Source organism: Furipterus horrens, unplaced genomic scaffold (genome assembly GCF_987537825.1).
Source record: "Furipterus horrens unplaced genomic scaffold, mFurHor1.1.pri manual_scaffold_4, whole genome shotgun sequence".
Lineage (NCBI taxonomy): Eukaryota > Metazoa > Chordata > Mammalia > Chiroptera > Furipteridae > Furipterus > Furipterus horrens.
The window spans coordinates 23,634,576-23,653,195 of record NW_028327174.1 but is presented as its reverse complement, the minus strand read 5'-3'; the positions used below and the strand labels follow the sequence as shown (position 1 = coordinate 23,653,195).

The 18,620-nt window shown below is 36.7% G+C and overlaps 1 protein-coding gene across 1 annotated transcript in view; it reads left to right on the top strand.

Annotated features, from left to right (window-relative positions):
- Window positions 1–3,249: 3,249 nt before the first annotated feature.
- The window catches only part of LOC150011339 (alpha-2-macroglobulin-like), a 49,742-nt gene continuing 34,371 nt past the window's right edge, over window positions 3,250–18,620 (top strand). The window contains exons 1-11 of the mRNA XM_090275405.1: window positions 3,250–3,332; window positions 8,358–8,541; window positions 9,368–9,527; window positions 9,693–9,745; window positions 11,829–11,849; window positions 12,123–12,291; window positions 12,740–12,824; window positions 14,054–14,174; window positions 14,905–15,019; window positions 15,170–15,279; window positions 17,566–17,727. Coding sequence (XP_090131531.1) covers window positions 3,250–3,332; window positions 8,358–8,541; window positions 9,368–9,527; window positions 9,693–9,745; window positions 11,829–11,849; window positions 12,123–12,291; window positions 12,740–12,824; window positions 14,054–14,174; window positions 14,905–15,019; window positions 15,170–15,279; window positions 17,566–17,727 — 1,263 coding nt within the window. The remainder of the gene's footprint in view (window positions 3,333–8,357; window positions 8,542–9,367; window positions 9,528–9,692; window positions 9,746–11,828; window positions 11,850–12,122; window positions 12,292–12,739; window positions 12,825–14,053; window positions 14,175–14,904; window positions 15,020–15,169; window positions 15,280–17,565; window positions 17,728–18,620) is intronic.

Below are 18,620 nucleotides of genomic sequence, written 5' to 3'. Positions count from 1 at the left end.
ATGTGCATGAAGGCAGGGATCCTGGCCAGGGTCACCCTGACATGACAAACCTATTATTTGATTTCACAGAGGCATTTGAGAGGAATAGGTGGGGATTTAGCAATACCAATATTTACAGATTATCTCTGTAATTCATGACAAGGCACCAAATGAATACTATTAATGTTATTGTCCCCCTCCTACTTTAAGTAATTAGTCTTAAAAATTAGTGTTTAATTATTTCTAGTTTCTTACAAATCAATTTCAGTTCTGTTATATTTTGAATTAACAGATTATAAAATCATGAAAACTTTTGAAATGATTTTTATTTTGTATGCTATTAACATTGGTGTCTTGGCTAAAGCCCCAATCATTCTGACTAGTAAAAATCTTCTCTTGACAAATTTTTCTTAATATTGTCTCTTCTTTAATCTGTATATAAGTAGGTAAGATCTTGGTCAACTGGTTGGGTTCAAATTGCTTTAACTTTAACCTACAATAATAAACTTTGTACATTATATAATCACATTTTCACAATGACAAATTTTTACATTGTGATCTAGAACACTCATAGTGAAGAATAAAGATGATCAAGATAGAGATAGTGATAAAGAGAAATTATATCAGTTAGAATACAAGTTTTACTGCTTTAACAAAGAAATCTCAAAACACAATGGCTTAAATAAAAGAATTTATTTTTTTAGATGATTCAGGGACTGAGGCTGTGTCTTTCCTGTCATTCTGCCTTCCTTGTCACGTGGCTCCCAACTTACAGTCTCTGGTAGAAGCTCTTACTACAGTCATCCTTCCCACATTCTGCCAGTGATAAGGAAGAAAGGGATAGCACAAAATCTAACCCTTCCCTTTTAAGTCATGAACTGAAAGCTGCATCATCACTTCTACTCACACTCCAATCACTAGAACTTAGCTGTACCCACTTCCAGAGAGAAAGAAAAGCAATTTGTGGCCAGCTAAAACCCGGGAGTTATATTATTGAAGGTTGAATTAGAGAAGGGATACAAGGACACAACCAGCAGTTTCTGCTAAAATTATGTGAAACACTGGAAACAGGGAACACAGTGACAGTGACCAGAAGGGAGGAAGGAAGGGGAGAAGAGGGGAAAGAAGGGGAAGGGTTAAGTCAAGGAACTAGTATCAATGACTCATGGACATGATCAATGGGGTGGGGATTGACTGTGGGAGAGGAGGTGGAGTGGGCAGAGCAGGGGAGAGCAATGGAGGAAAAACAGGACAACTGTAACAGAACAATAAATTAATTTAAGTTTTTTTAATTATGTGAAACAGATGTTTCCAAAAATGAATATTTTCACTTACTCTTTTTGATACACTCTATTTTATTATATTCTATTTCATTTTTAAAAATCTTGAGCGTTACTCACTGATCATATCATAACTCACTACAATGGTGACTCATAATTTGAAAACAACACTCTAAGCCTACTATGTTAAATATGGTAACCAGTGGCCACCGGGGCAGTTAGACGCTTGCAATGTGGCTAGTCTAAATTGATATGTGTTATAAGTGTAGAATCAACACCAAAGACTTAGTACCAAAAAAAAAAAAAAAAAGTGAAGTATCTCATTAATAACTTTTATATTGATTAAATGTTGAAATGATAATGTTTTGGATATATTGAGTTAAATAAAACATACTATTAAAATTAACCTGTTTCTTTTGTTTGTTGAATGTGGCTACTAGAAAAAGTAGTTACATAGGAGGCTCACGTTTATTTCTATTAGACCACACTTCTCTAAAGTTTAGATGAAAATGGTATACTCCGTGTGAATATTAATACTTGAATATCCTGTAAACACTTTCTAAAACTAGACTCTGTCTTTCTAACCTTCGGCCCTTTTGTTCTTCTGTTCCCACCCTGTGTTTTCTCAATCAGTTAAAGACAACACAAATCACTTAGTAAACAGCCAGGATAATTGAAAAGCTCATCTGCCTTTATCCATCACATTCATATATTCATTGTGACTATAATTTACCTTTTAAATATGATATTCATCTGTCAACCTCTTTTCAAACTTATTATGAATACCCTGGTTCAAAATACCATCATCTCTCACCTATATAATTGTAGCAACTCACATTCTATCTCAATAGTTTTACATGATACCTAATTCTACTGGACACTAAAATACTTATTTTAAAAACCTGCTTGGTATTGCTCAGTGGATTGAGCACCAGCCTGCAGACCAAAATGTTGTCGGTTCAATTCTTAGTCAGGGTACATGATTGGGTCTCAGACCACCTCCCCAGCTGGAAGCCTGCAAGAGGCAACTGATCCATGTTTCTCTCTCTCCTTTCCCCTCTCTCTAAAAATAAACAAATAAAATGTTTTTTTTTTAAATAAAATAAAATAAACCCAATAGCTGGATGAACAAATGGATATAGATGGATGAAGTAGTTTATATAATTTAAGACTGGTAAGGAGCAGCATGTTTAGAAGTCAGTAACAAGATTTGTTTGTATAATGAATGGTAAAGGCAACTGGGATCTTTGTTAGGTACAGTAGGTCAAAGCTTTTTTTTTTTTTTTTTTTTTGAGGTCTGCCACTTCTCCTTTCATCTTTTCAACTTTTTAATACAGGAAAATATTTTTCATTATCGTTCTTCCAGGGACTGGCCTTCATCTGCAATCCAATAATATCCCTAAAGTCAAAAACCAATTAGCTTAGTCCAGTATCATTTCTGTAGAAACCGCTGAATTCTGAAACCATTTCAACAGAGTAGGCATATCTAATGGAGGACTTGCAGGCTCACTGCCTTGCAGTAAAATATCTATTTTGGACCTGTCTAGCGTTGCTTAAATTGTAGCTTCTTTTACCAACTATTCTCGCAAAAAATGTAAGGAAAGCCATAAAATGTGCCACAGGGAAGTGGAAGGCGGAAGAAAGAGAGAGGAGTGTTTTAAAAACCAATTAGCTGCTTTACAATAAAACCCAGAGAAAGAGAGCACTTACAAGAATGAGGATTTTATTCCTTCAGGAATTCTACTTAGCCCGACAGATTTAGCCCACCAGGAATTAACCTTGACCGTAATTAGGCCCCTGAGAGCAATGACCCTTCCAGAGAATGTTCAGAGACCTCTAGTTTTGTTTAGACACCTGGTGTGAATGGAACGTACTGTTTGCTCAGAGCAGCATAAAGCCTAGTTGCTCTGAGGAACCCTTGGGACCAAACCAACTGCAGGGAGTTGGGTACAATACAGTCTAGTGTCCTCAGGCCCCTTCTCGCTGCAGCATGGGGAAGAACAAACTCCATCCATGTCTTATTCTCCTCCTTTTGGTCTTCCTACCTATAGATGCCTCAGTCTCTGGACAACCGTAAGTTTCCCACTGAGCACACACTTAGTCCTTTCCTTACTTTTTTTCTGCTTTGAATTGAAATACTCTGCTGAGTAACCACTTATATATCTGCTTTAAATTCTTACTTCGTTTATTAAAATACACTTTTAAGAGTTAAGAAAAAGAGGCTTTATTTCAGATTCTTCTTTATATCATTTGTCTTCCCTATAAAACTGACCTCTAAGGTCTCTTCCAGTGATGAGATTTAACAAATCTGGATTATTCATTCTTCACTAATTCTTAACTGTTTTTCTTCAATTCTCTGGGTCTCTGAATCCCTAAATTATCTGGGGATATACTAGGACTTTCTAAGGGGCATTAAACATGAATAATTTTAAAGGAATCAATTTTCAGATTCTCACATTCACATTGATCTGCTTGAGACCATGGTATTTATTCTTTCCTACCTCCCCTTTCTTTTCTTTTCTTTTCTTTTTTTTTTTTTTTTTTTTGAAGTAATACAGAATTTATTAAAGAGATAAATGAATAGGCATAATATTCTTAATTAGATTAGAGTGGATTTTGGTGTATAAAAAATGGAACCTATATTAACAAAGAAGAAGCAATAAAAAATACAGTTTGGAAAATACAATAGGTCACCTAAATTATATAATAACTGAGGTAAATATAAAGGATATAGACAAAGTATGAATTAGTGGTGGTAGATTAGGTTGAGGAGCCCTCAGGAAATATCAGAATATTTTTAAAAAATTTTTGTATGTTTTATTGATTATGCTGTTACAGTTGTCCCAATTTCTTTTCTCTTTGCTCCCCTCCACCCAGCAACCCCCTTTCTTCCAGCAGTCCCCCACCCTTAGTCCATGTCCATGGGTTGTGCATAAAGCTCTTCTCAACATCCCCCTGTCTATTCCCCACCCTCCTTCTTTTCTTCTTAATCCCTGCACCATTTTCCTCCCTCTCCCCTTTCCCCTTGCAGCTGCCCTCCCCCCACATACTCCCCATACCTATGATTCTGTTCCCACTCTAGTTGTCTGCTTAGTTTACCTTTGTTTCCATTCCCTAGCTTCTGTTGTTGATAGTTGTGATACTGTTTTCATTTTAATGTTCATAGTTTTGATATCCTTTTTTCTGAATTGAGTCCCTTTAACATTTCATATAATAATGACTTGGTGATGATGAACTTTTTCAGCTTTACTTTGTCTGGGAAGCACTTTATCTGCCCTTCCATTCTGAATGATATCTTTGCTGGATAGAGTACTCTTGGTTGTAGGGCCTTGAATATTTCCTGCCAGTCCCTTCTTGCCTGCAAAGTTTCTTTTGAGAAATCAGCTGACAGTCTTATAGGTACTCCTGTGTAAGTAATTCTCCTCTTCTCTCTTGCTGCTTTTAAGATTCTCTCTTTATACTTAACCTTTGGAATTTTGATTATGATGTGTCTTGGTGTGGTCCTCCCTGGGTCTAGTTTGTTTGGGACTCTCTGTGCTTCCTGGACCCATATGTCCATTTCCTTTCCCAAATTAGGGAAGTTTTCCTTCATTATTTTTTCACATAATTTTTTAATTTCTTGCTTTCCCTCTTCACCTTCTGGAAACCCTATGATTCAGATGTTGACATGGTTATAGCTGTCCCAGAGGTTTCTAAGCTTCTCCTCATTTTTTTTAAACTCTCATTTCCTCCTTCCGTACTGGATGACTGTTTGTTTCTTCATTATGTTCCAATTTGTTGATTTGAACCCTGGTTTCCTTTCCTTCACTGCTTGTTTCATGTGGGTTTTCCTTCATTTCAGCCAGGATAGCCTTCATTCTTTCCCCGTCCTGTTTAATCTTTGTTGTTAGAGTTGTGAACATCCTAATCACCAATGCCTTAAACTGCGCATCTGTTAAGTTGCCTATCTCCTCATCCATTAGGCGTGCTATCTGCTCATTGCTTAGTTGTGCCACTGGGACCTTGATCTGCCCCCATTTCTGGGCCATACTTCTCTGTCTCCTCATCTTTCTGTGTTTGCCTCTGTGATTTGGGCAATGGCTGTCACACATCTTACGTAATAGGGGGCAGAGCCTTAGGTATTTGTCAGTACAGGGCAACCAGTTTTACCACGTTGTGGCGCTGTATATGGGGGAGGGGTCAGAGAGGGAACAATGCCACTTACTCAGCACTTATCCCTTTTCTAGGTACTTCTCCCACTTTTGTATGGGACTGGCACCTCTCTAGCTGTTGCCCTGGCCGTTGTTCCCAGAGTGGGTGGGTCTGTGGACTCTCTAGGACCATGGGGGTCCTTTAAACAAGCAGACTCTGCTGAGAGACTGACAGTTTCTTCCTCCACCCCAACCCCCACTGGTTTGCACAGTCAAAAGCAATGAGGCTTGATTTTCCCTGGTGCTGGGACCGTGATCTGCGGGGTCTGGTCAGAAGCTGGGAACGCTCCCCAGGTGTCCCTCCCAACTTTTTAAAATGTGTAAGGGCACTTTCCACTGGCCTGCCGCTGCCACCACCACACCACGTCCAATCTGCCCCGGCTCCACCCCTCCTACCTTTCTAGATGAGTATTTCTTCTTTATATCTTTGTTTGCTGGACTTCCATGCAGCTTGATTTTCTGGAACTTCTGGTTTTTTTCTAGTTCTGGGGTAGTTGTATTCCTTCTTAGTTGTGGAGGGAGATGCAGCGTGTCTGTCTAGGCCTCCATCTTGGCCAGTTGTCTCCCTACCTCCCCTTTCTTAATTGCCCATCTTCCACTTTATAGAAGAAAGACAAACCTCTCCTTCAATCAGATGTTACCATGGAGCATTGTCTTGAGTATAAAAATCTTTAGGGTAACAAAGAATGGAACAATTTAAGATACTGATGTTGATGTTGATGTTGAGAACACAATGAATTCTAAGGACAGGGGAGGAAATCCTCTTGCAAATCATGTAGTGACGAATTTTTTTGTTTCAACAAAATTGAGGGACAATCTAAAGAAAATGCCATCTAATAGCTGATTAGAAGAAATTCTTGATAATAAGGCATTGGGTGATTTCTGGTACATAAATTAGAAGGGGTTACAAGGACTAATCATTATTCTGATATAATTGCTTTATCTGTCACTTACTTTTATGTGAATAACTTTTCATGGCACTTACATCTATACAAACCAAAATTATAATGTTAGACCTTGTTTAATTCTTGCAATAGGGAATAACCATACATTAAAAGCATTTTGATTTTATATCTAATATGTATTTATTATAATTTTCAATATATTTATTTTATTTTGATCAGTTGTATATGAGTAAGACTTTTGAAAATAACTGAATCCAGAAGAAAATGTTCAATATTTGCAAATTTATGGCCACATTAAATTTTTTAAAGATGTTATTTATTTATTTTTAGAGAGAGGAGAAGGGAGAGAGGAAGAGAGGGACAGAAATATCAATTGGTTGCCTCTCACACGCCCCCAACTGAGAACCTGGCCCCCAACCCAGGCATGTGCCCTGACCAGGAATGGAACTGGCAACCTTTCAGTTCACAGGCCAGTGCTCAACCCACTGAACCACACAAGCTAGGGTTATGGTCACATTAACTTTAAAAGAAGAGTTAAAGTTAAATTTACCTATCCACATATAATATTTACATTTATAAATATATACACATATATATACTTGTTAATAAAGAAGAGTGATTCATAAAATATTTTGAAGCATGAAAATCTTAGGATAAACTTCTGTGTGGTAAGTGGCATGGAATTTAAATACAAGGAGGGAAAAGAGGAAAGATGTTAAATTTCTGATCATTATAAAAATAACATTTTTACGTATTTTTAAAATAAGTTATATTGATTATCTTATCTCTATGATAGTTAAGACTCCATGGGAAACATATACAACAATAATATGTTTTAACTTAAAATATCATAAATAATATCTTTTGCTATTATTTAAACTTGTAATCAAAAATAGGTGTTTTCTTCAAAATAGGGAAGGAGTGCATGCTGTCTAAAAATTATTGTGAGAGTTCTATGAACAAAAGTGCTGGGTGATAAAAAGATAAAGGGATTAAGCACATATACTGTATATCACATAGACACAGACAAGAGTGTGGTGATAGCCAGAGGAAAGGAAGTTGGAGGGAGGCAGGGGAGGGCAAAGGGGGGTAAGTGAGAATGGAAAAAGACTGCTTTGGGTGATAGATGCATGATGCAGTGGCAGAAGATGTTTTGTTGAGTTGTACACTTGAAACCTGTATGGTTTTGTGAACCAGTATCACCCCAGTAAACTCAATTTAAAATGTTTGAAAACTACATGGTCAATAAAAGTATATTTAAGAGTATTGGAAATGTTTTTGTTTTGCTCATGAGTTACCAAGACCCAAAATCCAATCACTAGGAGCCCATATTTTAATGGAGTCATTGTCTAGCAAGGAGTTGAGAGGCAAATATTTAAAATGCAAACATACAGGGTTAGGTAACACACTAAGATTTCATTAGCTGTTTACCACAACTGAGACTTAAGATTAAGGACTCACTTGCTTTAAGTCTCAGATTCCACATCTGTAAAGTGGAAAGTGTTTCCCATACCATTTTCTCAGAGTTGTTGGATAGATACAGATATAGATATAGATATAGATAGATACAGAGTAATATAGATAGATATAGATTTTAATGAAAGTTCTATAAATTGATTGGTATTTCCAGATTTCAGTTTGCTTGCTTTTTACAGAATCCTAACATAAAATAGATTTACAACATGAATACATATAATTAGCATATTTTTAGTTTGAATTCAGGTGCTTACATTTTGAGGTTTCTTAAAATGAGGTAAACCTGCAAGTTTTAATCTATTTAAGTCTCACTTCAAGCAAAACACTCACTGCCATAGCACTGATGATGACAGAGGAATGATTTTTATACATGCCATTCAACAGCAAAGATTAATTTTGTGCTTATCAATACATCTTCTCTTGGTATAGAACTAATGATAGTATGAATAGTTTTTATAGATAATAGGGTTGCTGATAACAATGCCTCTCCTTGTACACTCTCCGCTAACTGGACTCCCCATTTCCAGACAGTATATGGTGCTGGTCCCCTCTCTGCTTCATACTGGGACCCCTGAGAAGGCCTGCCTCCTTCTGAGCCACCTGAATGAGACAGTGAGTGTAAGTGCTTCCTTGGAGTCTCCCAAGGGGCATGAAAACCTCTTCACTGACCTGGTGGCAGAGAAGGACTTATTCCACTGTGTCTCCTTTACTGTGAGTACGGTTGTTTGACTTAATATACTTGGTTCTATTGGTCAGTCCATAAGGATCCAGAATTCACTCAAGATAAGGCTTTAGTGGCTGGCAAAGACTTCAGAAAGAAATTTAAATGTAGTAGAAATTAATGCAAAAATTTCCAACCATGGGAGACAAATATTTATAGGCATATTAAAAATTAATTTAATGATCAAAGAAAATTTCTATTAGCCAGGAAAAGAAAAAGCAGTAGGCACTAAGCAAATTAAATGGGAAAAATAAAATGGAAAAATTAAAATTAAATGGAAAAATATTAATAAAGCAAACTAGGCAAACACTCAACATAAGCCCCCAGTAGTGGGCTAACAGGAATGCATCATCCCATACTCTTTCTAAGAGTGAGAGTTTTGGAAATTATCATGAGCAAATATCCAATAACTCTTCAATGTTGCCCATGTGTAAAATGCTTACAACCTATAACAATAAAATATTGTAGTTTTCTTTCTCATAGCCTTAAAATTCTCCTACCATGCCCTTTTTGTACTTAACAAAAACTTGCTACAGTTCAGTGTATAACTGAATCCAGACTGTATTGGCTGACCTATAAGGTGATGTGAATCTCATTGATGACCTTTCTCACTGATGTGTTTTCCTCTATCTTGTGTCCTATCTGCCTTACTTGTATAATGACAGTGGTAATTCCTATCCATACCAATTTTCTGTGATGAGAATGAGGGAGCAAAGTTAAGTAAAAGAGGCAAGATCTCCAGGGAGGAGTGGAACAGAAATGGGGGAGGAAATGTGGGAGACGGAATGGGCTCTTGGGATCTCTCCTGTATTTCAGGTCCCGTGGTATCCATCCTATGAAGAGGCAATGTTTCTCACTGTCCAAGTGAAAGGAGCAACTCAAGAATTCAGGAGACGGGCCACAGTAGTGGTTAAAAACCAAGACAGCCTGGTCCTTATCCAGACAGACAAACCCATCTACAAACCAGGGCAGACAGGTACAAAGAGGCCTGCAGTCAGGACGACTTCAGAAAAGGAAAGATCCTCCCCAATATATACACTAGTTTAAAGCCCTATAAGGCTGATCCCTAAATAACTTGCCTTATCAGCCTATAAGCCTGGTTTAAGATTTCTGGAAATGATGGAAAATATTTCTGTTTCAGTAAAGTTTCGTGTTGTCTTGTTGGATGAAAATTTTCACCCCCTGAATGCATTGGTGAGTCTCTTAATAGCCACACAGAATCGTTATCTGTGTAACCTGGCTGGAAGTCTGTTTTTGGTGTTGGGGAGGACCAGGGAGAGAAAGAATATGGTGTCAATTACAGTAATTTCTGGCATTACAATAATTTAAGATCCTTATTTTATTTTTTTAATTTTATTATTATTATTATTATTATCATTATAAGTTGTTACAGTTGTTCCCACTTTTCTCTTCTTTCCCTCCCTCACCCAACCCCACACTCTCCCAACCTCCAGCCAATCCCCAAATTGTTGTGTGTCCATGAGTTGTGCATAAATGTTCTTTGGTTAATCCTCTGACCATCTTTCATCCCTCTTCCCCATCCTTCCTTGGCAGTAGTAGTTGTTAGTCTATTCTATGTATTGAAGCTTCTGTTACTATCTTGTTCATTAGTTTATTGTGTTCTTCAGATTCCACATATAAGCGAGATCATGTGGTATATTTTTTTCACTGGCTTAATTACTTAGCATAATTTTCTCCAAGTCCATGCATGCTGTTGCAAAATGTAAGTTACCTCTTTTTTACTGCTGCGTCGTATTCCATTCTGTAAATGTACCACTGCTTTTATACCCACTCATCCACTGATGGGCACATAGGCAGTTTCTAAATCTTGGTTATAGTAAATAGTGCTGCTATGAACATAGAGGTGTGTGTGTGTGTGTGTGTGTGTGTGCGCGCGCCCGCGTGCATGTGTGTGTTTCGGGAATGTAAGATCCTTATTTTAGACAGTATCCCTGGTCAAGAAACAGTGGAGTCTTTTTGTCTTCATACTGACACTTAGGCAATTGTCACCCAATTAAACTTACTCTTTAGAAAGTTCCCAATTAGGTAAATTAGAACGATGTATTAAATAATACACATCTAAATCCTCAAATAGATTAAGTTCAAATAACTTCTCAAATATTTAGAATGTTGCCAAACATACCTACCAAAACCTCTTTTAAAAGGAAGATGAATGAAGTCAATGTTTTTCCTTAAGATTAACACTCGCTATTTATGACGAAAAACAGCTCTTAATTTGAATAAAGACATCAAACCAAAGACTTAATTTTTCTCTCCCAAATCTTTTCTTCCACATTTTTCTATCTCAAAAAGAGGCAATTTTGTTTTTCTTCCAGTCTCTAAGGCAAAAGATGATGGCATAATTCTTGCTTTTTCTCTTTCTCTCACACATACATTTAATTCATCATAAAATCACATGAGCTTAAAATGTGTCCAGACTATTTCTTTCCATCTGCATGCTACAACCTCTTCCTGGCCAATATCACCTCTAAACAAGCCTTGAAATTGGTCTAGGTTTTTACTTTCATTTCTCTGTTTAAAATTAAACACCTCAGCTTAACCTTGCTTTATTTTTATATCTTGATCCTTACCACTACCTGATATATGTAGAAAAAGATATAGATTTCAAATATCTAGACATATTAAATACAAATGTCAAATGTATGTATCTCAAATATATATAAAATATAAATCTCAACTATATGTACATATACACATATATGTGTGTTTCATAGGTATTGTTTCCTTATTAGAAAGTAAGCTCTATGAAAGCAGATATATTGTTCTTTTGTGCACTGCTATATTCCCAGAGAGTGGCACACAGCACATGGTAAGCACCTAATAAATATTACCTTTTAGTAATAAACAGCAATAGCAGAGGAGCTATTCTCATTCCTCCTTATTCTTAGAACTGCCTAGGAATTCTGTGACCCATCTTAATATTTAGGTCTGAACATGGTTACTTATAGTTCTGTTAGTATTTTATTTCTCAGTCTATAAAACTTCAGAATGAAAGAGTGTTCTTCACTGGGATGCTATGCACATTTAAGTAATATTAGTAAATCCCATTCCTAATGAATGTAGCCTATTAAGTTCTTATCATTATTTGTTAACTGCTTATGATGATTAATTAAAAGTTCTGTAAAACTTAACCTCTAATTTTTGTGTGTTTTACCACAGATAAAGCTATTTTATATAAAACTGTTATGCTTACAAATAAAAAATGAGACTATTTGTGAATAATTCTAAACTCCTTCCTTTCCCTTTTGTTTTTCAGATTCCACTAGTATACATTGAGGTAAGCAAAATGAAACATTCCAAAATTGCGTGGAAAGTGATACATTTAGGGAAAATGTTCTTATTTGAGAGATTCTTACAATATCAAGAAACTTGTCATTAAGGGCAAAGCATTCAGGCTCATAGTTCAGATGGTTCTAACTCATTGTCCCTCTCCTCTCATTACTACTACCCCATTTTCCTTTTCGTGGATAACATAGGAGCTTTCATAGATTTCCTATATTGTCTCTAATGCTCTAAGCCCTTTTGTAAGTTTCAATTAATGTATCTATAGGACCCCAAAAGAAATCGCGTCGCACAATGGCAGAAACTCAATTTAGAGGGTGGCCTCAAACAATTGGCCTTTCCCCTCTCCTCAGAGCCATTTCAGGGCTCCTACAAGGTGGTGGTACAGAAGGAATCAGGTGGAACGACAGAGCACCGTTTCACCGTGGAAGAATTTGGTATGAATTGTGGAAAGCCATGGAACATTTTTCTTCATATTTAAATTTCTAGGGGCTAGACTTTGAGCTTATTTGGAGACCTTTCACTTCCCCTAGGTAAGATTGGGCTTGGAGTAGAGCCAATTATGTACCTAACTCCAGTGAGGACAATCAATGATTTGTGAATAGGATTTCCTATAACTTTTTTATTTTTATAGCAATTTTTAATCTCAAAAAGTGTATACCCTCGTTGTTTTAGTGGAATTTTCCTTAATTTATTAAGGTTACAGTGATCTGTGATAGTCCTTCAACCAGTCTTCATAGGAGAGGAAGATAGATATATTAGAGAAGAGAGCTGCCTGTTCAGTAATCCAAAATATTATTAGGGAATTTTTACAGATAACATGAAAATACTAATTCCCCAAAATCTGAGATCTAATCACAAACTTTCTTTATCTCCAATTAACAGTGCTTCCCAAGTTTGAAGTGCAGATAACAATGCCAAGGATAATCACTATCTTAGAAGAAGTGGTGGATGTGTCAGTGTGTGGCCTGTGAGTTTATACGTTCTTTCATCTTTGGAAGGGAATTGTTTTAAAAAGACGCACCATTTGGGATATTTTGGCTAGTGTTTCTAGGAACAGTGGCAGCACAAATCCTTTAAGTACATGAGAGCATCCCACCTCTAGAACTTTACTATTGCTTTCCTATTTTTCCTTCTTATTTTCTTTCATAGTCTTACCAGCGATATTACAACTCATGGCACAGACAACTGTTTCTACAGAGACTATGCTACTAGGATTCTGGAAGTAACAAAGCTACCATGCATGCACACATGGCTTTCCTGTCATTAGATTATAGAGGAAATCCAATCACCAACAGATTACTTACCAGATCCTGCATATATGGTGGAAAAATAACTTAGATTCAGAATGTGTTGATGTAGACATACAGAAATCTCATCTATCAGTCTACCTAAGGCATGTCACATACCTCTCTCAGTATGGCCCTTTCCAACTTTGAAAACTTATGTCCCCATCTCCAGTAGCCCAGCAGTAGCACTAGCAGAAAGAGCAGACAGTGATATAACCAGGCCTGCTTATGCAATGCACTCACTATTCAACTGGGTCTCTGCCTTAGCTCTGCCTCAGAGTAATGGCCACTAAGTTCTTGGTCTCCCATACCTGATGACCCAATACTCTTGCAAATAGAGATATAGAGGAAATTTTAAATAGGGAAGGAAACAAAATACTTTGGAAAACACAGCGATTATCAATGATATATTTAGGGCACGATCCTATTTTTTGTGAAATGTAAGCAAGTAAAATTCTATGTAAACAAAAATGGCTATACATGCAGAGAGGATGACAGAAGGAGGGACACTATCATATTAATAGTTTGTAGTCCTAGGTAGAATTGAGGGCGTTTGTTTTTTCTCTTTGCTTTGTTTTGTTGGTGTTGGTTTTTCTTGTAAGAACCGGTGGAGCTTTGGTAATATGTAAGGTAGTTTTTAAAGATGAAACCAAAAATTAAAAATTAAATAAAAGAGATATCATAAAAGAAGACTATAGTAAGTCCCAGCACATTGCACTGGAGAATTCTAGAATATAATGGTCATTACTTAACTGTGCTCAACACTGTCTGAGTCCTGCGGATGGGAAGTACAGATTAGAGGGAAGTGCAGGGACTAAATATACTGTAGCTAAAAGAGGAAATATAAATCCATAGAAAATGTGGATGTTCAATGTCTGCTTTGATTCATTTGGCAATGTTTTTATGACAGATATATATATGGGAAGCCAGTCCCAGGACATGTGACTATGAGCATGTGCAGAAAGCATAGTAGTCCTTCTATTTGCTATGGTGGAGAGTCAAGGGGTATCTGTGAAAAATTCAGTCAGAAGGTAGGTGGAAAACTCTTTTAGGGACTAACAGCTAAGGCATTGTTAATAAGCAGTGAGTTACAACATGTGTTAATTCAGGAAGAGAGCAATTTAAAAGAGAATGCTATGCTAGATGTAATTGTTGTTAAAAATAAGTAAATTACCACAATAAGAATTACTTATTTATTATAATTGTCCATTATGAGTGTTCTTGGTGCAACAGCCACACAGAATGGTGGAAGCCGAGCCAACTCCAATACCAAGCCATCTTTGGCATCCATTTATACAATGAAAGGAGAAAAAAACATACACCTCTTAACTACCTTACCTAGAAAGAGTGTCAGTTTTATTCTATGAGCAAGAACTTATCATGTGGCCCCACATAGGTGCCCAGAAGTTAGGAATCACAGTCCCAAAGTGGGTGGCCACTTTCCACCCATAGCTGTACACTGTGGAAGGAGAGACAGACTTCGATGAAGGGTTAGCTGCCTGTTATGGTAAGATTATCCCAATATTTTTAGGGCATTTCTAGCTCATTCACTCAAATACTAGGGAATATACCTTTCCATTATAAACCAGATACCATTGTGAAATGTAATAATAACTGATACTTTGAGAATAGGTATTGTGTTCTTATAGGAAATACCTAGGTTATGTCATTCCCCCAAAAAACTCCCACCAGATTAACTGACTACTGATCTGTCTAGTATTATGTTCTTCTATTTTATTTTACCCACCCCACCCCCCACAGCTAAACAGTGATGGCTGCTTCTCTCAGCAAGTAAAGACCAAAGTCTTCCAGATGAAGAAAAAAGGACATAACATGGAACTTGAAGTGGAAGCCAAGATCAAAGAAGAAGGAACAGGTTTGCATCCCATGGGGGTATGGAAGAAAAGACAATGGACACTGATTCATTCCCTTTGCCAAAGTATGAATTGGAAGGGAAGAGGTAGTATAAGAAGTTCAGGGAGATTATCCTTCCAAAAAACTTATATTTTTCTCCTTTTTTTTTCAGAGGTGGAGTTTACTGGAAGAGGGTCCATTGAAATAACAAGAACCGTAACCAAACTCTCATTTGTGAAAGTGGACCCACACTTTAGACAAGGGATCCCCTTCTTTGGGCAGGTAGAGTATTTTTCAGTTCACAACTCGACCTGTGTATTATCGTCTAATAAGCACAACACATTCTGCTAAAATTATACCTGATTATTGTTATCTGTTGATTAATATTAACAAAGGTATAAAACCATATAAAAATATTTGTTCCTCTGTAAGTTTATATATGATATCTATAAAGTCATTCTAGAGCACTATGAAAATTAGAAAGTTTCTTTTTTAATTTTGGAACATTATTGTGTGATGTCACTGAATCTCCATGGTTTACCAGGCAATCTTACATTTTTAAGATATTTCCTCACAAGAATCTCAAAATTCATGGTAGCTACTTACATCATCTTTCAACACTAACTTCATATGGAAATGAGTGGGTAGGTAGTTTAAATTTTTATTTTGAAATATACAAGATTCTCCTGTACCTAGTAGTTCTTTCATGGGTATTATATTTATAATACCTTTTTTATAACAGCAAGTACAGTATATCGCGGTTCACTTATTGCAGCCTCATTGTATCACGGGATTTTTAAAAATATTATATTTAATTATGTATCATGGATTTTTCGATATATCATGGGATTTTGCAGTACTGTATACATATGTTGTTAAAGTTACGCAGGTTTAAGAGTGTAGAATATGTTTAAGAACATAAGTAGTGTTTATAAAAGTGTGGGAAAGGTTAATAAGGGACTGGGAATGGTTTATAAGTGTGTGGGAAAGGTTTATAAAGCCTTAAAATATATATAAATACTAAAATAAATGTAAGATTCCTACTTTGCGGATTTTCACTTACTGCAGCGGGGGGGGGCGGGTCTAGAACGTAATACCCACGATAAGTGAGGGAATACTGTATTTGTTTAAAAACAGTACACATAAGGGTAAAATACTGTTATTTAAGGTACCCAATTTTTAAAAATATAAATTTTCTCACTGCTCTACAAATAAAACTTCTGTTGTTATTTTTTTATTATAAGCAGATCTGCAAATGGACCTTTCTGACTCTAGAAATCTGAGATAACAGTAATTACTGTGATGATGTTCTTAATGAAAATGCTATAAGATTTCAGCTGTGGAAAGTGTAAAAGACAGAGAGACTAGACTCGACAAAGGAGTGGTGGAGTACATTTTAGAATGTTTTGATTATGTTATGACAACAAACATATTCAGAAACTTTGGTCACATCCTAAAATGAAAGTATATTCTATATTTTTAAATTTCTCAGAGGTATATATACATTTTTGATATTTTATTTCTGCTAAATAACTATTCCATTAGTCATAAGACTCACAAAAGAGAAAAGATCAGAATTTTGTACTTATCCTTATCTTTGTACATGCAGCCTACAGTTCAGTGACAAACTTAGATTTTGTTCATCAAAATCAAATACTGATCCCAGCCTGCCACTGTGCTTCTTTCTACTGCAATAAGTAGCTTATCCTGAAAGAGAATCACCATCTTCACAGTTGAAGCTAGACTACTCATCTGCTAAGTTTAATACTAGCAGTAATGTGACTTTAAGTTTTTATTAATACTGTGTGCTGCTTCTCAATTTTACATTTTTCACATGGCCAGTGTCTCATAAAATCTGCCTGCCTTCCAAAAGATTGAAAATCTAGGTTGAGAAGCAGATATTATACATAACACAACTAGAAAAGCACACCAGACAATGTACTAATTGCTCACTTGTGCACTTATACTTCAGGACACTGATCTATAGAAAGTTAGTTGTCTGCCATGCATCAAGAAAGGCTCAATTAAATTCGGCTAATGGGTTAAAATTTTTCATTACTTTATGAGTTGTGCTCTGTGACTCTCCAAGAGTAATATATGATCCACAGCATTTCCAAAATATCCACAGAGTACATTTTTCACTTCATCCCTATTATGATTGCCATCATTCTCTACCCTTTTACACTGCTTTATTTTTTAATTTTTAGTTATAGTTTACATTCAATATTATTTTGTATTAGTTTCAGATGTACAGCATAGTTTTACAGAGTAGTCCCCCTGATATTTCAAGTATCCACTTGGCCTCATACAATACTGTTTTATTTTTCTTCTTAGGACTATTACTACTAAATAAGTGTATATTATTCATGCATTTATTTAACATCTGTCTCCCACTAGACCATAAGCCCTACAGTGGAAGGAACTTTGTTTTGTTTACTGCTATTGACTCAATGCTTGGAACCATGTTCAACATAAAGGATGCACTCAATAAATATTGCTAATAAAATGATTTTGTTTGGTGCCTATGGGGATTAACCATATAACTGATCCACAGCTTTTAATCTTCAGGTGCGCCTAGTGGATGGGAAAGGTGTCCCCATGCCAAATAAACTCATCTTCATTTCAGCCAGTGCTGCTTACCATTACTCCAGAGCTATCACTGATGAGCATGGCCTGGTGCAGTTCCTCATCAACACCACTAACATTAAAGATTCTTCCCTCTCTCTCAAGGTAAGCTTGTAAAGAAGTTACCAAAAACATGAAGTAACTTTAGGAAGTGTTTGCAGCCTAAAAGTGATGAAATTTCCAAGCTATGTTTAGCCCTATGAAGAGGGGAAAAAAATAGAAACTAGAAACCAATTTAAGGTCAACTTTAAAAAGTTCATTTAAAAGGAGGCAGTATAGTGTTGTGGTTAAGTGTGATTTTTTTCTTGTGTACTATTGCTGGGAATATAAAATGGTCCAACTGCTATAGAAAACAGTACAACAATTCTTCAAAAAGTTAAAAATAGAACTACCAGACTTCCAGCCAAAAAACACACTGCATCTACCTCCACAACTAAGAAGGAACACAACTACATCAAAACTAGAAACAACCAGAAGTTCCAGAAAATAAAACTGCATGGAAGTCCAGCAAACAAAGATATAAAGAAGAAATACTCATCTGGACAGGTAGGAGGGGCAGAGAGGATGCGGCGTGGTGGTGGCTATGGTGGCAGCAGAGGCAGTCCTGCAGAAAGTGCAGTCATATGATTTAAAAAGTCAGGAGGGACACCTGGGGAGCATTCCCAGCTCCTCCCCAGACCTCACAGCTCATAGTCCCAGCACCAGGGAAAATCAAGCCTCATTGCTTCTGACTATGCAGACCAGTGGGGGTTGGGGTGGAGGAAGAAACTGCTGGCCTCAGCAGAGTCTGCTTGTTTAAAGGGCCCCCACAGTCCCAGAATGTCTGCAGACCCACCCACTCTGGGAACAACGGCCAGGGCATCAGCTAGAAGGGCACCAGTCCAGTGCAGAAGTGGGAGAAGTGCCTGGAAAAGGGGCAAGTGCTGGGCAGGTGGCATTGTTCCCTGTCGGACCTGTCCTCCACATATAGCGCCACAACGTGGTGAAACAGTTCGCCC